General features: G+C 44.8%; 1 protein-coding gene across 1 annotated transcript in view; it reads left to right on the forward strand.

Moving 5' to 3' along the window:
* LOC122565067 (interleukin-12 receptor subunit beta-1-like) overlaps nucleotides 1-22,599 on the forward strand; it is a 66,773-nt gene that overhangs the window by 19,201 nt on the left and 24,973 nt on the right. The window contains exons 3-8 of the mRNA XM_087975859.1: nucleotides 2,926-3,037; nucleotides 9,058-9,230; nucleotides 13,429-13,571; nucleotides 14,677-14,710; nucleotides 14,918-15,034; nucleotides 15,415-15,506. Of these exons, the coding sequence (XP_087831985.1) occupies nucleotides 2,926-3,037; nucleotides 9,058-9,230; nucleotides 13,429-13,571; nucleotides 14,677-14,710; nucleotides 14,918-15,034; nucleotides 15,415-15,506 (671 nt within the window). The remainder of the gene's footprint in view (nucleotides 1-2,925; nucleotides 3,038-9,057; nucleotides 9,231-13,428; nucleotides 13,572-14,676; nucleotides 14,711-14,917; nucleotides 15,035-15,414; nucleotides 15,507-22,599) is intronic.

Consider the following 22,599-nt stretch of genomic DNA (forward strand, 5'->3'; position numbering starts at 1 on the left):
AAGGCTTTATTTTTCAATCTTCTACCTAGTCTCTTAAATTTACTCCATGCTGCTTTAATCTTTTCTCTAAAAATGTCATTCCTACCAATTTGTACAATAATTTCCAGCTTCTCAATCTCACCTTTAACAATATGTTTGAAACATTCAGAGACATTCTTACTCCTAACACCAGGAAAGCAACAAACCACCAGACATTTGTATTCATTGATACAGAATCTCCTGAACTATGCCCCTGACAGGAGAGTCCCTTTAACAATAATTCCATTAAATTTTATCAAATGCTGCCTAACATAAAAATCATTCCAAATGTCCAATAACTGACTGTCCCTTTCATTTTCCTCAGAGAGATTATTCCCTTCTACAGTTCCAAAACCTGAATATCTATTTGATAGAGGAATAGCCACCAGAGAGTTTTGAGCTACCTTTTTAACTTTCCTGACATTCACACATCTATCTGATTGATCCTGTTAGGGAATCACTTTTCTAAATCTGCTAGCCATCTCACTCTGCACCTCATGTATTCCCTTAATAACATTATACTCAAAAAAAAACTTTTCAATGACACCTTATATTTAAAATAATCTACCTTTCGTTATCTACAGAAAGTAATGGTAAAATACAAAAAAAAACTATCAAACACTTAAATAAAATTACTTAGCCGATTAAGTAAATTAAAACAATGCTTCTTCAATAAATTCCTGAAGAAAAATATCATCTCTAGAGCCGACCAGGTATAGTACTCCCCGAAACTAAAACACAATTCCTTATTTGAAAAAAAACTCTTGCAATGTAAAAAAAACTCCAAAAAACTCCCTTAACGCATATACCTTTTTAAAAGCCTCTATATTTAGAATTTAAAAACTTCAGCCATTCACAGCAGCCCCTGAAATCTTCATTAACAAAGTCAGTTTGGTGTTTTTGATTTTGTTTAGTTGAATGTAAATGAAACGAATTTTTTAAAAATCTTATATTTGTGAAGTGTAATAATTGTAACAAAACTACAATCAGTTCTGATATAATGTGATTGTTCCGTTTTGGTGCAATCCTGTGTTATAAGAAAATCATGCAATAGCCGCACCATTTAAGCTAATGGGGCTGGAATCGTATTATAGCCAACACAGGTAAGGAAAGTTTGCGTTCTACAAATAACAGTCTAAGCTTTTCAATCATGTTAAAGCCAATTCACATTGAAGAAACATGCATTATAGCAGAATCCACTGTATAATAAATCTTTAAGAAAGCCTGCAATCCCAGGAACAGCTGCAAAATCCACGCTACACTTTTCAGTCAGGATTTTTGGCAAATGTTTTCTTATAGTCTCTGTGCCCCATCAGAGGTGGCAGCCCCTTTCCAAGGTCATTCCCTGTGCCACCCACTTAGCCCTCTCCCTAACCTCTGATAAATGGCCCCATCGCAGCCACCATCCTAACTGATATCCCGCACAGCTCCGTTTGCCCTGGACTCCTCAGTCTGGTGCCTGCAAGTCCACCAGTGTCCACTGCTCCCAGCTAGTTCCATTGGGAGAATTAGATTACTTACAGTGTGGAAACAGGCCCTTCGGCCCAACAAGTCCACACCGACCCGCCGAAGCGTATACCACCCAGACCCATACTCCTACATTTACCCCTTCACCTAACACTATGGGCAATTTAGCATGGTCAATTCACCTAACCTGCACATTTTTGGATTGTGGGAGGAAACCGGAGCACGCGGAGGAAACCCACGCAGACACAGGGAGAATGTGCAAACTCCACATAGTCAGTCGCCTGAGGCGGGAATTGAACCCAGGTCTCTGGCGCTGTGAGGCAGCAGTGCTACCCATGAAGAATTTCCAAACATCTGATTGGCTGGCTGCTCCCTAAATTCAAGTTTCAAATCATGACGGGGGCCCGGTACCAGCAGCAAATCATCAAACGCACTATCCTGTGGTTTTTGTCACCTCCACCAGTGTGTGGCATTCCATGAGGGAATTTGCAGGAGTTTTCTGACACCAGTCCACTTTGTGATCCATGTAGAGAGTACACCCATGGAGATGAGACACACTTGTTGCATGATAGCAATATGTATGGTGCCATTGGTTGGGGATAATCACAAGGTGCCTTATGGATCTGATCCCTCTCGGAGATGGAGCTAAACTCTTCATGTCCACCGTTGGTCTGTGTGTGTAAGAGTGGAATGAGAACTGCCAATCGAATCCCTTCAGAGCCAGACCCTGATACACCGCTTCTCAGAGAGAAATTGCTGCAAGGCAGTAGCTTCAATCATTGTCAGGTTTCAGATTGCCTTTTCATAGCGGGAAGCAGTGCGGCACAGGTGACAGGATCATAACACCCAGAATCTCAGGATAAGCTTGCATCAAAAGGTCAGGACCCCCAGCACCCCTTCGGCACTGACCCTCCGACAGTGTGGTACTCCCTCGGCACTGACCCTCCGACAGTGTGGCACTCCCTCGGTACTGATCCTCCGACAGTGCGGCGCACTCTTGGCACTGACCCTCTGACAGTGTGGCACTCTCTCAGCACTGACCCTCCGACAGTGTGGTACTCCCTTGGCACTGACCCTCCAACAGTGTGGCACTCCCTCGGTACTGACCCTCCGACAGTGCGGCGCACCCTTGGCACTGACCCTCTGACAGTGTGGCACTCTCTCAGCACTGACCCTCCGACAGTGCAGCATTGTCTCAGTACCAACAAGGGGCTTATCAGGTTGGATCAGTTGTCTGATGTTGAGAATTAAGCCATGACCTTTTCTGAGTTGAGAGTGAAATAAGCAGCATCACTGAATAAACTGTGTTGGTAAATTAGATTTAACAGTGAATAACCAAATCGAATTTGTGAGAAACTGCGCAATGTTTAGAACAGTACATTAATGTTCACAGAGTTTGTCCGGATTGTTTTTCATCTAATCACTATGTTGCTATTGCAGACATTCCGAAGTTCCGATTGAAGTGTTACAGACAGCGAAGTGAAGATGCTAAACCACTTTATTGCACGTGGCCTACAAGATTGACGCTGACAGAGAACACACTGTTCTACTGGTCAGTGTGCCCGCAGTCAGTGTACCTAGTAGCTAAGCATTAACCAACAGCTCTCTGACCCTGCTGAGAAATCTAATTATAGCATCCAGCTTGAGAATAAGGGTCTCCTTTTTTAAATGAGAGAGGTTTTTGTCTCAGTTGGTTGAGCCTGGGTCATTGAATGTGCTCAAGGCTGAGATAGATATCTGAAGAAGGAACAGGAGTAGGCCATTCAGCCTGTCATGACTGGAACAAGATTGGCCAGGTTGATCCATTGAGTATGAGACCCTGGACTGGGACTTTTAACCTGGGCCAGACGGCCCTGACTGACAGATATAATTAGGAGTCTCCTTACTCTAGGAACTGACCCTGAGCGAGCTGGTCAGAGTCTGCGTACTGTGCATGTGTAAACAGAGGGTGACTTGGTGACAGGATACTGGCCCCTCAAGCCTCCTCCACCTCTTAGTAAGACCTGGTCAGCTAACCTCAAATTCACATTCTCACCTAACCCCAATAACCTTTCACCCCTTCCTTGCCCAAAATCTCTGCATCTCAGCCTTAAAAATATTCAAAGACTTGGTTTTCACTACTTTTTCAGAAAGTGAACTCCAAAATTCTACAGCACCTTTTAAATGGTTGACCCACGATTGTTATGCAGCAGCCTCGAGTTCTATATTCTTCTATAAGAGGAAACATCCTCTCCACACTCAACCTGTCAAGACCCCTAGGGATCTTATAGATTTCAATCAAGTCACTTCCTTCTCTTCCAAACTCCAATAGATACAGGCCCAGCCTGTCTACCCTTTCCTCATAGGGCAGCCCACTCATTCAGTCAGGGAAACCTTCTCTCACCTGCCTTCAATAAATTTACCTTAACTATGAAGAGCAGTACTGTGCAGCACTTCAGATGAGGTCTCTCCAGTGTCATGGATAACTGAAGCATAACTTTTTGAATCGCTGCAGTCCACTTACTGTGGGTTGGCCCACAATGCTGGTAGGGAGGGAATTCCAGGATTTTGACCCAACAACTATGAAGGAATGATGGTATATTTCCAAGTCAGGGTGGTGAGTGGCTTGGAGGGGAACATGCACGTGGTGGTGTTCCCAAGATGGAAGTGGTCGTGGGTTTGGAAGATGTTGTCTAAGGATCTTTGGTGAATTTCTGCAGTGCGTTTTGTTGATAGTACACACTGCTGTTACTGAGCACCCGTGGTGGAGGGGTTGAATGTTTGTAGATGTGGTGCCAATCAAGCAGATTGCTTTGTCCTGGATGGTGTCAAATTTCTTGAATGTTGTTGGAGCTGCACCCATCCAGGCAAATGGGGAGTTTCCCATTACACTCCTGACTTGTGCCTTGTAGATGGTGGATAGAGCTGAAAATGTGTTGCTGGAAATGCGCAGCAGGTCAGGCAGCATCCAAGGAGCAGGAGAATCGACGTTTCGGGCATGAACCCTTCTTCAGGAATGAGGAAAGACTTTCCTCATTCCTGAAGAAGGGCTCATGCCCGAAATATCGATTCTCCTGCTCCTTGGATGCTGCCTGACCTGCTGCACTTTTCCAGCAACACATTTTCAGCTCTGATCTCCAGCATCTGCAGTTCTCACTTTCTCCTCAAAGATAGTGGATAGACTTTGGGGTGTCGGAAGGTGAGTTACTCGCCGTAGCATCCCTAGTCTCTGACCTGCTCTCATAGCCACTGTGTTTATGTGGTGAGTCCAGTTGATTTTCTGGTCAATGGTAACCCCAAGGATGTTGACAGTGGGGGATTCAGTGATGATAGTACTGTTGAACGTCAAGGGGTGGTGGTTAGAATGTCTCTTATCGGTGATGGTCATTATCTGGCATTTGTGTGGTGTGAATGTTACTTGCCACTTGTCGGCCCAAGCCTGGATATTGTCCAGATCTTGTCGCATTTGAGCACAAAGTGCTTCAGTATCGGAGTAGTTACAAATGGTGCTGGACACTGCGCAATCATCATCGAACATCCCCACTTCTGACATTATGACAGAGGGAAGGTCATTGGTGAAGCAGCTGAAGATTGTTGGGCCTAGGACACTCCCCTGAGGGACTCCTTCAGAGATGTCCTGGAGCTGAGATGACTGACTCTCCACAACCACAACCATCTTCCTTTGTCCCAGGCATGACTCTAATCATAGAACATAGAACATAGAACATAGAACATTACAGCACAGTACAGGCCCTTCGGCCCTCAATGTTGCGCTGCCCTGTCATACCAATCTGAAGCCCATCCCACCTACACTATTCCATGTACATCCATATGCCTGTTCAATGATGACTTAAATGCACTTAAACTTGGCGAATCTAATACCGTTGCAGGCAAAGCATTCCATACCCGTACTACTCTCTGAGTAAAGAAACTACCTCTGACATCTGTCTTATACCGATCTCCCCTCACTTTAAAGTTGTGTCCCCTCGAGTTTGCCGTTCCCATACTTGGAAAAAGGCTCTCCCTGTCCACCCTATCTAACCCTTTGATTATCTTGTATATCTCTAACCAGCGGAGTGTTTCCCCTTGATACCCATTGATTCCAGTTTTGCCAGGGCTCCTTGATGCCATACTCAATCAAATGTGGCCTTGATGTCAAGGTCTGTCACTCACACCTCACCAGTGGAATCAGCTCTTTTGTCCATGTTTGACCCAAGGCTGTGATGAGATCAGGAACTGAGTGACCCTGGCGAAACCCAAACTGGGTGTCACTCAGCAGGGTATTGCTGAGCAGTTGCTGCTTGTTAGCACCGTTGATGATACCTTCCACCATATTACTGGTGATGGAGTTGGACTGATTGGGCAGTAATTGGCCAGGTTGGATTTGTCCTGCTTTTTGTGTACGGGGCATACCTGTGCAATGTTCCACATTGTCGGCTGGATGCCAGTGTTGTAACTGTACTGGAAGAGTTTGGCTGGGAAGCAGCAAGTGCTGGAGCACACATCATCAGTACAATTGCTGAATGTTATCAGAGACCATTGCTTTGGCAGTATCCAGTGCCTCCATCTATTTCTTGATATATGTGGTGTGCATCGAATTGGCTGGAGACTGGTACCTGTGACGCTGGGGACCACTAGAGGAGCCTGAGATGGATCATCCACTTGGCACTTCTGACTGAAGATTGTTGTAAATGTATCAGCATTATCTCTTGTGCTGATGTGCTGGGCTCCTCCATCATTGAGGGTGGTGATATTTGTGGAACCTCCTCTTCCTGACTGGATGTGGAAGGACTGCAGAGCTTAGATTTGATCTGTTGGTTGTGGAATCGCTTACCTCTGTCCATCACTTGCTGGCATGCAAGTCCTGTTTCTTCACTTCACCAGGTTGACACTTCATTTTTAGGTGTGCCTGATGCTGCTTCTGGCATGCCCTCCTGCACTCTCCATTGAACCAGGGTTGATCCCCTGGCTGATGGTAAAGGTTGAGTGGGGGATATGCCGGGCCATGAGGTTACAGATTGTGCTGGAGTACAGTTCTGCTGCTATTGATGGTCCACAGCACCTCATGGATGCCCTGTCTGGAGCTGCTAGATCAGTTCGAAGTCTGTCCCATTTAGCACTGGATAGAGCTCTCAAAGATAGTGGAATCAAGGGTTATGGAGATAAGGCAGGAAGAGGATACTGATTAGGAATGATCAGCCATGATCATATTGAATGGCGGTGCAGGCTCGAAGGGCTGAATGGCCTACTCCTGCACCTATTGTCTATTGTCTATTGTCATAGCACTGTGATAGTGCCACACAACAGGATGGAGGTTACTCTTAATGTGAAGGCAGGACTTTGTCTCCATAAGGACAGTGCGGTACTTCTACAGCTGGCAAGTTAGTAAGGATGAGGTCATTGTTTCCTCTTGTTGGTTCCTTCATCACCTGCCGCAGAACCAATCTAACAGTTATATCCTTTAGGACCCGACCAGCTCAATCATTAAGCTGATGCCAAGTCACACTTGGTGGTGGATGTTGAAATCCCCCACCCAGATACATTCTGTGCCCTTACCACCATCAGTGCTTCCTCCAAGTGTTGTTCAACATGGAGGAGTACGGATTCATCAGCTGAAGGAGGATGGTAGTGGTAACCAGTAAGAGGTTTCCTTGCTCATGTTTAACCTGAAACCATGAGTCTTCATGGGGTCTGGAGTCAATGTCAAGGATTCCCAGGGCAACTCCTTCCTGACTATATCCCACTGTGCCACCCCCTCTGCTGGGTCTGTCCTGCCGTTGGTTCAGGACATAACCAGGGATAGTAATAGTGGTGTCTCGCATGTTATCTGTAAGGTATGACACTGTAAGAATGGCTGTGTCAGGCTGTTGCTTGACTAGTCTGTGAAACAGCTCCCCCAGCTTCGGCACTAGCCCGGAAGGAGGGCTTTGCATGATTGACCGGGCTGTTTGTGGTTTTGCCGTTGTCTTTTCCGGTTCCAGGGTCAATGCCAGGTGGTCGGTCCGGTTTCACTTGTTTGTTGTGACATACTAACGATTGGTACAATTGAATGGCCTGCCAGGCCATTTCAGAGGGCATTGGAGAGTCAACCACATTACCATGGCTCTGGAGTCACATTTAGGCCAGACCAGGTAAGGGTGGTAGATTTCCTTCCCTGAAGGACATTAGTGAACCAGATTTTTTTTTTTGACAATTGACAATGGTTTCATGGTCATCAGTCGATTCTTAATTCCAGATATTTTGTATTGAATTCAAATTCCACCATCTGCTGCGGTAGGATTCAAACCCAGGTCCCGAGAACATTATTCTGGGTTTCTGGATTAATAGTCGAGCGATGACACCACTCAGCCATTGCCTCCCCCTCTATTCAATTCCCTTGTTCTAAGTTATTCGTGTTGCGGATTACTTGCTGCACTTCTCGCTGTACGCCCGTGCCCCTTGAGTACACTTAACAATAAAATCTAATTCTAATTTGACCTGCACAGTAACCTTTTACACAAGAACAGTCAGAACTCTCTACACCTCAGATCTCTGCGATATCTCATCATTTAGACAATACTTTTTTTTTATTCTTCCTGTTTAAATGGACAATTTCTCATTTTTACACATTAAAGTCCACTGGTCAGATCATTGCCCATTTGATTAACATTTGTTTCTCCTTGTGCCCTCGTCACTATTTGTTTTTCTACCTTCCTATTTGTCTTCAGCCAATTTAGCAATAAGATCTCCATTCCTTCATTTGAGTCATTTGTATAAATTGTAAGAAGTTGAGGCTGCAGCACTGCTCCCTGTTGCACACCACTCATTACCTCCTAACCAAAAGAATGACCTATTTTTGCCCACTTCCTGTTTCCTGTTAATCAGACAATTCTCTATTCCTGTCAATATGTCACCCCTGACCTCAGTGATGGGACTTGGATTTATTAGGGTTATGAAATCAGACAGGAAATCAGACAGCTAAAGCCAATGGTTCAGCAGGCGTGAGGGGTGGAAGGGTCACTGCCACTCCTTGGCAGAGCTGAGAAGTACAAAAGGGAGAATTCCACAAAGTGAATCACTTTGCTGTGACTCCTTGAAATAAAACAGATAAGGGTCAGTTAATTTATACACTCATTGGAGTAACGATTGGTGTAAATCCAGTGTAATGTGAGTGTAATTTTAAAAATTCAGTCTTAGAATATTGAGCAAACCTTTATGCGGAGAGAGGGGTGGGAGAAGGTCAGAGGGAGATTATGATATGGAGGTGCTAGTGTTGGACTATACTCAAATCCTTTCGCTATGAAGGCCAGCATACTGTTCACTTTCTTCACTGCCTGCTGAGCCAGATTCACTCAAGCCCCAAAGAGCCCAGCATGAGAGTGAGTAATCCTTTAAAATGCTAATGATCCCAAGGATAACACTGACTTAGGCAGTGATGATCCTGGAGCTGAATATCCTGCTGTTTTCCTGGGATTCTCCTGACCTTCTGTCAGCAATATATTTGTGGGTAAAGAGAAACAGGGTGAAGTTTCCAGGGCCATGACTGATTAAAAGTTGATGAGATGCTCAAACTGGAACTTGTCACCTTGTCAATGACTTTTTCTGTTTTTCCAGTTGTGAAACCTGCAAGACATGCCCCTATTCTTTTCCAGCTGGGAATAAAACCAACTACACCGTGCCCCGTGACAATTTCTACCTGGCAAAGAATCTGACCTTCTGGGTGGAAGCAATGGATGGGGACACAAAGATTAAATCTGAAAAACTCTACATTGTGCCAAATAACACAAGTGAGTTACACTCTTGCTGTGGATTAGGAACAATCCTGAATGTAGTTGCTTGGGCTGGTGATTTATGAACTGGATAGTTACCACTTGCCAGTGATCTGTCAATCAGGTGGAAAGCCACCAGGGCCTCTGTTTTTGCTCAAACCGGTCACTGCTTTAAAATAATTCTGCCACACAACATGATGTTGCTGCATTTAATTATGGTCAGTATTGGTGATTGGAACCATTTTCGGCCAAGTCGAAAGTAATACTTTCGAAATGGAGGTGATTTAGATGCGTGGAGAATTAGTTCATTTCCATTGTTCCTGCCAGATTGTGGTTGTACATTTGCCACATGATTGGTGAGAAGGACCTTTCCCCAAAGTTGACACAAGTTTCTGGTTGACTGTGGGTAATTTGTATCTCTCATGATGGAACTAAATCAAAACAATGAACTTGGTCTGGACTGGTCTGGAATGAAGCTCCTGCATTTGCTCGCATTATCTTGGGAGCTGGGTCAGGGACCTGTAATAACTATGATACTGTTTTTGCTTCAAATAACTGTTTAATGGTTTCCTCTTTGTCAGGCACTTCCTCAATGGATGGCTACAATTTGAAAAGTCAAAGGCACTGAAAAATACAAACCAACAAAACAGTATCAACCACAAAAATTACTATTGAGGTTTCGACCAAATCTTAAAATGAATTTTAACAAAATGTAATTGAGACCAGTGCCTCAACATGCCACAGCCCAACCTGGTACCCTCACAATGTGATGACGGTTCATGATATGTTTCTGGCATAATGATGATTGGGAAATGTAGACTTTAATATAGAAGAACATTGTTTAATTTCAGATATCATTTGTATGTCTGGATTTCAGATTTGTGTCTGGGTAAGAAGAGGGAAGGTACTAGTTTCAGTTCTGAGTTCCATGACTGAGGCTGATATGTCTGGAAAATTTTTTGTTCACATGCATTTGAATAAAGTGGTGAAACCCTTGAAGTGAATAGTTCTGTGCACTGGGAGATAAGTGAAAAGAAAAGAAATCTGCTGTTACTTAGCTGCAGGGGCCCAGTATCATGGAAAGACAGAAACCACTAAAAGAATCCAGTGTGCAGGTTCAGTCAGCAAGAAAAGAATTCTAAGAACATCATTTCATTTGCCATTCTCTAAAACGGTCCTCAAGTATGACCAAGTGTGACATCAAGGGAGCCTAGCAAAGCTGCACTCAATAGAAATCGGAGGGAAAAGGTTCTATTGACTGGAGCTACAGGGAACACAGAGGATGATGGTCATGGTTGTTGGAAGTTAGTCATCTCATCTCCAGGAATCTCTGTTGGAGTTCCTCAGGGGAGTGTCCTAGGACCAGCCATCTTCATCTGCTTCATCAATGACCTTCTGACCCCATAGGTCAGAAATGGGGATGTTTGCCAATGATTTTACAATGTTCAGCACCATTTGTGATTCTTCAGATACTGAAGCAGTCCATATACAAATGCAACAAGACCTGGACAATATCCAGGCTTGGGCTGAAAAGTGGCAAATAACAGTCATGCCACACAAGTAACAGGCAATGACCACTCCAAGAGAGAATCTAATCATTGCCCTTTGACAATCAATGATGTTAGTATCACTGTATCCCGCACTATTGAGTCCTCGAGATGCTTATTGACTGAACTGGACTCACTGTATAAATACAGTGGTAACAACAACAGGAATGTCAGAGCATCGCAAATCAAGACTCTAGCCTTTAACAACAACTTAAAGTCTTAGAGATGTACAGCACTGAAACAGACCCTTTTTGGTCCAACTAGTCCATGCCGACCAGATATCCTAACCTAATCTAGTCCCACCTGCCAGCACCCGGCCCTTATCCCTCTAAGCCCTTCCAATTCATATACCCATCCAGATGCCTTTTAAATGCTGCAATTGTACCAGCCTCCACCACATCCTCTGGCAGCTCATTCCATACATATACCATACTCTGCGTGAAAAAGTTGCCTTCAGATCCCTTTTAAATCTTTCCCCTCTCACCCTAAACCTATGCTCTCTAGTTCTGGACTCCTCCATGCAGGGAAAAGACCTTGTCTATTTACCCCATCCATGCTCCTCAAGATTTTATAAATCTCTATAAATTCACTCCTCAGCCTCTGACACTCCAGGGAAAACAACTCAAGCCTATTCAGCCTCTCCCGAGAGCTCAAACCCTCCAACCCCAGCAATATCCTTGTAAATCCTTTCTGAAACTTTGAAGACTCTTGACTCTCAATGGTTTGTTAGGGGTCATTGTGTCCACCATTAAGTGACTTGCTCAATTGTCACGATTGTAACTGGTATCTGACACTGTCCTCTTTCTCACCTTTAAACAGCTTCAGAGCAAACATTTTCCAAAATCTCTGCATCTAGCAGTTCCCTGGCCAGTCTTGATAACCAAGGGGATGAATGATTATGGGGAAATGCAGGACCACAGCCAGACTGGGCACTAACTGACCAACTGACCACTCCCAGACTGGGCACTCACTACCCAACTGACCACAGCCAGACCAGGCACTCACTACCTCACTGACCACAGCCAGACTGGGCACACACTGACCCACTGACCACTGCCAGACCGGGCACTCACTGCCCCACTGACCACAGCCAGACTGGGCACTCACTACCCCACTGACCACAGCCAGACTGGGTACTCACTACCCCACTGACCACAGCCAGACCGGGCACACACTGACCAACTGACCACTGCCAGACCAGGCACTCACTGACTCACTGACCACAGCCAGACCGGGCACTCACTGCCCCACTGACCACAGCCAGACCAGGCACTCACTGCCCCACTGACCACAGCCAGACCGGGCACTCTCACTGACCCACTGACCACAGCCAGACCAGGCACTCTCACTGACCCACTGACCACTGCCAGACCAGGCACTCTCACTGACCCACTGACCACTGCCAGACCAGGCACTCTCACTGACCCACTAACCACAGCCAGACCGGACACTCTCACTGCCACAATGTCCTGACAAATGTAGTGAACAGAGAACATAAGAAATTAAGAACTAAGAGTAAGTGCCCATGCGGCACTCCAGCCTGCTCCGGCACTGAATAAAACCATGGCTGATCTTTTCATGGCCATAGCTCCACCTACCCACCCACTCACCATAACTCTTAATTCCTTTACTGTTAAAAAAAACTATTCATTTTTGCCTCAACTGCTTCACTAGACATGGAATTCTATAGATTCACAATCCTTTGGGTGAAGAAATTCCTCCTCAATACGGTTCTAAATCTTATTTTGAGTTTAAGAGTAACAAAAAGATGGGGTACTGGGCTAATGGTCGGATACTTGGTAGTGTGGATGAGCAGAGGGATCTTGGTGTCCATGTACACAGATCTCTGAAAGTTGCCACCCAGGTAAATAGTGCGGTGAAGAAGGCATATGGCATACTGGCTTTTATTGGTAGAGGAATTGAGTTCCGGAGCCCTGAGGTCATGTTGCAGTTGTATAAGACTCTGGTGCGGCCGCATTTGGAGTATTGTGTGCAGTTTTGGTCGCCATACTATAGGAAGGATGTGGAGGCACTGGAACGGGTGCAGAGGAGGTTTACCAGGATGTTGCCTGGTATGATAGGAAGATCGTATGAGGAAAGGCTGAGGCACTTGGGGCTGTTTTCATTGGAGAAAAGAAGGTTTAGGGGTGATTTGATAGAGGTGTACAAGATGATTAGGGGTTTAGATAGAGTTGACCATGAGAACCTTTTTCCACGTATGGAGTCAGCTATTACGAGGGGGCATAGCTTTAAATTAAGGGGGGGTAGGTATAGGACAGATGTTAGGGGTAGGTTCTTTACTCAGCGAGTCGTGAGTTCATGGAAAGCCCTGCCAGTAGCAGTGGTGGACTCTCCCTCTTTATGGGCATTTAAACGGGCATTGGATAGGCATATGGAGGATAGTGGGCTAGTGTAGGTTAGGTGGGCTTGGATCGGTGCAACATCGAGGGCCAAAGGACCTGTTCTGTGCTGTATTTTTCTATGTTCTATGTTCTATGTTTTACGTTCCCTAGTTCTAGATTCACCCACCAGTAGATACAACCTCGCTGCTTCTACCTTATCTATTCCCTTCATAGTTTTATATTAGTCGGGAATGGGATGTTGCATTGCAAAATGTAATAAAATGTGAGTTATGTTTCATTCTCTCTAATAAACATCCTGCTTTTCAGTCAGATATGAAGCACTCCAGGGCAAAGACATTAAGATGATGCGATTGGCAAGAAATCTCATACTGACCTGGGAGAAGCCAGAGCTCCGAAAAATAAAGAATGAGATTTGGTTTTGGAGACTAAACTCCAGCAAGTGTAAGCAGGTACACGGACACAGGGACACAGGGACTCAGATTTTCTAACAAAGGAATATGTACACTTTAATCACTCCCAAAGTACAACACTAGGTGTAGAGGAGAGCTCCCTCTACTCGTCTAAATAAAGTTAAAAATCACACAACACTAGGTTATACTCCAACAGGTTTATTTGGAAGTACAAGCTTTCAGAGCGCTGCTCCTTCATCAGGTAGTTTGTGGGATTAGTCCTAATCCTAACCCTAACCCCACAAGCTACCTGATGAAGGAGCAGCGCTCTAAAAGCTAGTGTTTCCAAATAAACCTGTTGGACTATAGCCTGGTGTTGTGTGATTTTTAACTTTGTATACCCCAGTCCAACACTGGCACCTCCACATTATTTCTAAAGAAAGTAAATCTCCCTCTACACTATGCCAAACAATCACTCCCACAACAGGGAAAGAACAGGGTTAGATACAGAATAAAAGCTTCCTCTGCTCTGTACTGTGAACACTCCAATACAATCATTGCTTCTAAAGGGAGGTTTGTATTTAGCTTCTAGAACAGGAGATGCTCCCTCCCACAATGATGCTCAGTCCCACTGCAGAGGACGAGGTGTAATGCTGCTCAGTGCACTAATTCCCACAGTCTGTAATCCAGCATTGGGGCCCAGCCTGGGCTCTTCTCCATCACTGAGCATTGAGAACTGGAAAAGAATCCCTTTTTACTGAAGTGGTGAAATGTCTCCTTGATACTTCCAATGTTTGATGCTTGATCCTGAGACTGTGATCCCTGTTTTGGATTATCCTGCCTCTCAGCAAAGACCCGGTAATGCTTTTGGAGAATCTGCAGGTTGGAATGAGCTCAGTTCTCCTTCTTGTAAATTCTAGTCAGGATGGGTCCAGCCCATTCCACCCTCTTCACAGGGACTGGCCTCTCATCCAGAAACTAGTCCGGTGAAATTTCATTGCACACCCTGTCATCCCACGATTGCTTTCCTTTGGTCAGAGGAGAGAGACATTTCCTGAAAGATAACCTTCATCATTAAACCTGCTTCTCCAAGCACAACTATTTGCAAGTGAAATTAAGATTCACTGTTGACAGTAGTTCCACTCATTCTGATCTCTCTTTGCAGATAACCTGTAATTCCAGTGACCTGGAGACACAAGGTGAGAGCAAATGTCTTAGCGACTCCCCTGATGTCACAATGCTGATAAATCCCCATCAATCTCCAGCTCAGAAACCTGCAACAGAATAAACTCTGATTTAAAAAGTTACACTTAAGTCAGATGGTCAGATGGCGGCTTGAGGGATGAGATTTGATCAAGTTTCAGTTCTGATTTGCTTTTGATTCCTGTGGTGTTCAATGTTTTCAGAAACATGCAGGATCCAGCTGGAATCACCATTTGCCTATAAACTCCAGATCCGAAGGATCCTCCTTTCCCCTGGAAGTATCTGGAGCCCGTGGAGTGAAACAATCTTAGTCCCAGCAGGTGAAGAAACAAATTAATTTAAAACTTGACAGAAATCACATGAGGAAAGTGTGATACTGGCTGGGGTGGAGCAGGAGTCACAGTAAGATAGTAGGATGGTCAAGAGCAGAGAGTAAGGGAGTTTAAGGGTAATGTGAGGTCAGGTGTGTGACAGGTCAGAATGTGAGGATGGGTCAGGGTGGGACAGGTCAGGATGTGAAAGTTTTCAAGCTGAGAGGGGTCAGCATGAGGGATCGGGGTGAGGCTGGTTCAGGTTATTCGCTGCTGAGTTAACAAACCCACTTCTGGCTGACTTGGGAAAATGACGCAGCTCCTGCATGTTTATATTCAGGTCTCATTGCAGCAGGATGGGCATTAACATGATTGTCTTTACTTAATAGAAATCATCGAACAACTGGATCTGAGGTGGACCTTAATTGGTAATTTTAGTCACAATTGTCCTGGCCAGAGGATTGTGAAACTACAATGGGAGGTAAGTGTAGCTTGCAAATATGTTTCTCTCTTTCTCTTCTCTCCCTGTTGTTCCTTTTCTTTCAGTCTCTCTCTCTCTCTGAATGGGAACCAAAATTGTAGTTTGAGTATGGAAAAGGTTGAGAGTAGGGAGGTCTGAAATCAAGTTTCAGGGACACAAGATGGCACCAGCAAGCAAGAAGTTGGTTTGAAGTGTGTCTACTTCAACGCCAGGAGCATCCGGAATAAGGTGGATGAACTTGCAGCATGGGTTGGTACCTGGGACTTCAATGTTGTGGCCATTTCGGAGACATGGTTAGAGCAGGGACAGGAATGGTTGTTGCAGGTTCCAGGATTTAGATGTTTCAGTAAGAACAGAGAAGATGGTAAAAGAGGGGGAGGTGTGGCATTGTTGGTCAAGGACAGCATTACAGTTGCAGAAAGAATGTTTGGGGACTTGTCAACTGAGGTAGTATGGACTTAGGTTAGAAACAGGAAAGGAGAGGTCACCCTGTTACTATAGGCCTCTGAATAGTTCCAGAGATGTAGAGGAAAGGATAGCAAAGATGATCCTCGATAGGAGTGAGAGAGACAGGGTAGTTGACATAGGGGACTTCAACTTTCCAAATATTGACTGGGAACACTATAGTACGAGTAGTATAGATGGGTCAGTTTTTGTCCAGTGTGTGCAGGAGGGCTTCCTGACACAGTATGTAGACAGGCCAACAAGGGATGAAGCCACATTAGATTTGGTACTGGGTAATGAGCCCGGCCAGGTGTTAGACTTGGAAGTAGGTGAGCACTTTGGTGATAGCGATCACAATTCTGTTATGTTTACTTTACTGATAGAAAGGGATAGGTGTATACCACTGGGCAAGAGTTACAGCTGGGGGAAAGGCAATTACGATGCGATTAGGCAAGATTTAGGAAGCATAGGATGGGGAAGGAAACTGCAGGAGATGGGCACATTAGAAATGTGGAGCTTATTCAAGGAAAAGCTCCTGAGTGTCCTAGATAAGTATGTACCTGTCAGGCAGGGAGGAAGCTGTAGAGCGCAGGAGCCGTGGTTTATGAAGGAAGTGGAATCTCTGGTCAAGAGGAAGAAGAAGGCTTATGTTAGGGTGAGATGTGAAGGCTCAGTTAGGGCGCTTGAGGGTTACAAGGTAGCCACGAAAGACCTAAAGTGAGAGCTCAGAAGAGCCAGGAGGAGACATGAGAAGTTGTTGGCGGATAGGATCAGGGTAAACCCTAAGGCTTCCTATAGGTATTTAAGGAATAAAAGAATGACGAGAGTAAGATTAGGGCCAATCAAGGATCGTAGTGGGAAGTTGTGTGTGGAGTCAGAGGAGATAGGGGAAGCACTAAATGATTATTTTTCGACAGTATTCACTCTAGAAAACGACAATGTTGACGAGGAGATTACTGAGATACAGGCTACTAGACTGGGTGGGAGTGAGGTTCATAAGGAAGAGGTATTAGAAATCCTGCAGAGTGTGAAAATAGGTAAGTCCCCTGGGCCAGGTGGGATTTATCCTAGGATCCTCTGGGAAGCCAGGGAGGAGATTGCCGAGCCTTTGGCATTGATCTTTAAATCATCATTGTCTACAGGAATCGTGCCAGAAGACTGGAGGATCGCAAATGTGGTTCCCCTGTTCAAGGGGAGTAGAGACAATCCTGGTAATTATAGACCAGTGAGCCTTACTTCAGTTGTTGGTAAAGTGTTGGAAAAGGTTATAAGAGATAGGATTTATAATCATCTAGAAAAGAATAATTTGATTAGGGATAGTCAGCACGGTTTTGTGAAAGGTAGGTCGTGCCTCACAAACCTTATTGAGTTCTTTGAGAAGGTGACCAAACAGGTAGATGGGAGTAAACCGGTTGATGTGGTGTATATGGATTTCAGCAAGGCATTCGATAAGGTTCCCCACAGTAGGCTATTGTACAAAATGCGGAAAATGAGACTGTGGGAGATATAGCAGTTTGGATCAGTAATTGGCTTCCTGAAAGAAGACAGAGGGTGGTGGTTGATGGGAAATGTTCATCCTGGAGTCCATTACAAGTGGTGTACCGCAAGGGTCGGTGTTAGATCCACTGCTGTTCATCATTTTTATAAATGACCTGGATGAGGGCGTAGAAGGGTGGGTTAGTAAATTTGCAGATGACACTAAGGTCGGTGGAGTTGTGGATAGTGACGAAGGATGTTGTGGGTTACAGAGAGACATAGATAAGCTGCAGAGCTGGGCTGAGAGGTGGAAAATGAAGTTTAATGCGGACAAGTGTGAGGTGATTCACTTTGGTCGGTGTAACCGGAATGCAAAGTACTGGGCTAATGGTAAGATTCTTGGTAGTGTAGATGAGCAGAGAGATCTCGGTGTCCAGGTACACAGATCCTTGAAGGTTGCCACCCAGGTTGACAGGGTTGTTAAGAAGGCATACAGTATTTTAGCTTTTATTAATAAAGGGATCGAGTTCCAGAACTAGGAGGTTATGCTACGCTGTACAAAGCTCTGGTGCAGGCGCACTTGGAGTATTGTGTACAGTTCTGGTCACCACATTATAAGAAAGATGTGGAAGCTTTGGAAAGGGTGCAGAGGAGATTTACTAGAATGTTGCCTGGTATGGAGGGAAGGTCTTACAAGGAAAGACTGAGGGACTTGAGGCTGTTTTCATTGGAGAGAAGAAGGTTGAGAAGTGACTTAATAGAGACATATAAGATAATCAGAGGGTTAGATAGGGTGGACAGGGAGAGCCTTTTTCCAAGTATGGTGACGGCAAGCACGAGGGGGCATAGCTTTAAACTGAGGGGTGATAGATATCGGACAGATGTCAGAGGTAGTTTCTTTACTCAGAGAGTAGTAAGGGTATGGAATGCTTTGCCTGTAACGGTAGTAGATTCGCCAAGTTTAAGTACATTTAAGTCGTCATTGGACGACATATGGACGTACATGGAATAGTGTAGGTTAGATGGGCTTCAGATTGGTATGACAGGTCGGCACAACATCGAGGGCCGAAGGGCCTGTACTGCGCTGTAATGTTCTATGTTCGATGTATCTTTCTTGACTCTCCATTTCCCTGTCCATCTCCCTCACTCTCTTGTTCTCTCTGTCCTTCAGATTATGTCCTTTGGTTAGGAGGATGGCAGTGTGTTCCCATCAATGGACTGGGTTCAGGTGGATGGACAGAGTTGCAGCTCAATGAAATGAGATCCCTCCGTCAAACACATCGAGACGTACGGCCTGAGGGTCGGTGCTCTCAACAGAGTCATATAGCACGGAAACAGACCCTTCACACCAACCAGACATCCTAATCTGGCCTCGTCCCATTTGCCAGCATTTGGCCCATATCCCTCTCAACCCTTCCTATTCATTTAACCATCCAGATGCCTTTTAAAATTTTATAATTGTACTAATGTCCTGTATAGTCACATCACATCTCGACTCCTATACTCAATGTTCTGACCAATGAAGGCAAGTATGCCAAATGCTTTCTTCTACCTGAGACCCCAGTTTCAAGGAACTATGCACCTCTGCCCCAAAGTCTCTTTGTTCAGAAACACTTCCCAAGATCTTACCATTAAGTGTATAGGCCCTGGTTTGTCCTAACGAAATGCAGCACCTCATATTTATCTAAATTAAACTCCATCTGCCAATCCTCAACCATTTGGCCCATCTGATCATGGTCCTGTCATACTCAGAGATAGCTTTTTTCACTGTCCACTGATTGCCAGTGCCTCACAAATTCAGATTGATGTCAGCTTGTTACTTGCATCTCTAACCTTCCAATATATGTCCCTCCATCCCAACCAACCTGTGACATTGCTAGCAAACATCAAGGAATCAGTCCCTGCCTCCTCTCCAACCTGCTGTACCACTCTCTCGCTCTGTGTTATGCATTCTTTTTCCTGATTGGGCAGAAAGCAACAAGGTGTCAACAATGGATTGAGAAGGCTGGAAAAAAATTATCAGGGTAATTGTGAGGCATGGGCATGATCTGCAAGAAAGCTGGGTAAGTGAGTAAGTGTCAGCTGCTCAGGTGGGGGTGTGATGAGAAGTCTTAGAAAGGGGAATGATCACAACTGCAAGGGTTGTTTCTCTGAGATTTGCAGTCTAGGAGAATGTTGAGAATTACTTTGGCATCCCCTGCAGTCTCTTGGTGTGCTGTTATCATGTAATTTCTTTTTAAAAATTTATTCATTCTTGGGACATGGACATCACTGACTGGCCATACTCATCCCTAATTGTTCTTGAGAAGGTGGGGGTGAGCTGCTTTCTTGAACTGCTTTGTTTTATCTGCTGTAGTAAAGCCACAATGCCATTGGGGAGGGAATTCCATGATTTTCATTGAATTCATAGATTCATTTGGCCATACAAGTCTATACTGACTATTCAAAGAACAACCTATCCAGACACTTGCCCCCAACCTATTACTCTGCATTTACACCTGACTAATGCACCTAACTGACACACCCCTGAACACTATGGGCAATTTAGCATGGCCAATTCATCTAACCTACACGTTTGGATTGTGGGAGGAAACCAGAGCACAAGGAGGAAACCCACACAGACACAGGCTGAATGTGCAAACTCCACACAGACAGTCGGCCGAGGCTGGAATTGAACCCGGGTCCCTGGCGCTGTAAGGCAGCAGAGCTAACCACTGAGCCACTGTGCTGCCCTCACTTTGACCCATGAAGGAACAGTGATATATTTCCAAGTCAGGATGGTGAGTGGCATGGGGGGAGGGGTTTTGCTGGGGGTGGTATTCCCATGTATCTGCTGCCCTTGTCCTTCTAGATGCAAATGGTCATGCATATAGAAAGTGCTGTCTGAGGATCTTTGGTGAATTTCTGTGGTGCATCTTGTAGATGACACACACTGCTGCTACTGAGCACTGGTGGTGAAGCTAATGGATTTTTGTGGATTTGGTGCCAATCAAGCAGGTTGCTTTGTCCCGGATAGTGTCAAGCTTCTTGAGTGTTGTTGGAGCTGTACTGATGGGGAGTATTCCATTCCACTCCTGACTTGTGCCTTGTAGGTGGTGGAAAGACTTTGGGAGTCAGGAGGTGAGTTGTTAGCCCGTGCAATATTCAGTGTCTCCAACAGTTTCTTGATATCACATGGAGTGAATTGAGTTGGCCCAAAACTGGTATCTGTGATGCTGGGTACCACTGGAATCACCCACTCTGCACTTCTAGCTGAAGATTGCTGCGAATGATTCAGCCTTATCTTTTGCACTGGTTGTTTGAGGATGGTGGTATTTCAGTTGAATAATGTCTGAAGGACCGTATGAAACATAATGTAATGAAGAAACAGATGATTGATGTACTAATGAAGAGGTAATTGGTTGTGAATGGATTGTAGAAACATAGGGAACTAGTAATCAGTTGGGGGTTTGAGTTTTATGGAGTGTGGTTAACTGGAAAAAAAAGCTCTCACAAAAACTGCGGACATTGAGTCTGTTTAAATAGTTATCTGCCAATGTTGAACATTAATAGCAGAGAATGGTGAGTTTGAAATGTAAAGTTTTGGGAATAATTACAAACGCTCATTTGTGAAAATGAGCCTATGACCATTGGGAGCAGGAGGTTCCAGTGTGGATCTGGGTTATTTCATTGCCAATGAGGAAGCAGAGTGGCCTTTACATTTAGAAGCAGGATAAGAAGCAAAGTTTTTGTTTTGGAATTGGAGCCTGATAATTCAAACACAGATGAAGGTTTGGAAAGATTTCATGAATAAACCTTATCAAAAAGATGATCCATTGACCTGCTTATGCCTGGTCAGATGTTGACAAACTTAGATACATTGAGGGCAGGACCATGAAACTGCATAACAGAATTCAATAGATCACATGCACGATGGTAGAAATTTCTTTTGGAAATTCCTCAATCTTGCTAGAATTTTAAGTTATTAGACATTACTAAATCCAAGAATGATAGACCTGTGGTTTTAGGAGAAAATGAGGACTGCAGATGCTGGAGATCAGAGTCAGGAGTGTGGTGCTGGAAAAGCACAGCAGGTCAGGCAGTATCCGAGGAGCAAGAGAATCAAAGTTTTGGGCATAATCCCTTCATCAGGAATGAGACTTGTGAGCCGCAGGGGCTGAGAACTAAATAGGAGGGAGGTGGGGCTGGGGGAAGGTAGCTGGGAATGTGATAGGTAAATGAAGATGAGGGGAAAGGTGATAGGTCAGAGAGGAGGGTGGAACGGATAAGTGGGAAGGAAGATGGACAGGAAGGACAGGTCATGAGAGCGGTGCTGAGTTGGAAGGATCTTGGATAAGATGGGGTGAGGCAAAATGAGGAAATTGGTGAAATCCACATTGATGTCATTTGGTTGGAGGGTCCTGAGGCAGAAGCTGAGGCGTTTTCCTCCAGGCGTCGTGTGATTAGGCTGTGGCATTGGAGGAGGCCGAGGACCTGCATGTCTTTGAGGGAGTGGGAGGGGGAGTTGAAGTGTTCGGCCATGGGGCATTGGGGTTTATTGGTGTGGGTGTCCCAGAGATGTTCTCTAAAGCGCTCTGCAAGTTGGAATCCTGTCTCCCCAATGTAGAGGGGAGCAACGGATACAGTAAATGACATGTGTTGAAGCGAGGTAAAACTCTCCTTTGGGGCCTTGTAGGTGCCTTGTATTTTTACACTGCTTCTGCTCCTGAATCTTATTTAAAGTCCTATGGATAGATTTGAGGTTTTATACTGCCTATGCTTTAGCAAAGTTTAAGAAATAGCATGCTTGAGCTATAAATGAGGTAAAGGTCCACAGTTAAATCCTTATTTTACAGATAGATTCCTGACATGTTCAAAGCCTCTCCCGCCCCATCGTCTGTGGGTCTATTCAAAATAAAATCTCATATTATGAATCTCCCTATTGGTTTAAATATATTTTTCAGTTGATCTTAAAGACAATCCTTTGATCTGACAACTTGAAAATGCATTAGTTTAAAGGAATAATAAATCCCCAGGAAGCAGCCCAAGCAGCTGTAGGAGCGGTGGGAATGTTGCATTGTAAAAATGGACCATTTGACTCAATCAGCCTTTGCTTGAGACTGTTTCCTCTATTCACTGCTGCAATTCATGATTCCCTGTCCAGTTCCTATTCCTCCGTCCATCTCTCCAGATG

Source organism: Chiloscyllium plagiosum, unplaced genomic scaffold (genome assembly GCF_037043375.1).
Source record: "Chiloscyllium plagiosum isolate Xiang-an unplaced genomic scaffold, Cpla_swu_hap1 HiC_scaffold_28, whole genome shotgun sequence".
Lineage (NCBI taxonomy): Eukaryota > Metazoa > Chordata > Chondrichthyes > Orectolobiformes > Hemiscylliidae > Chiloscyllium > Chiloscyllium plagiosum.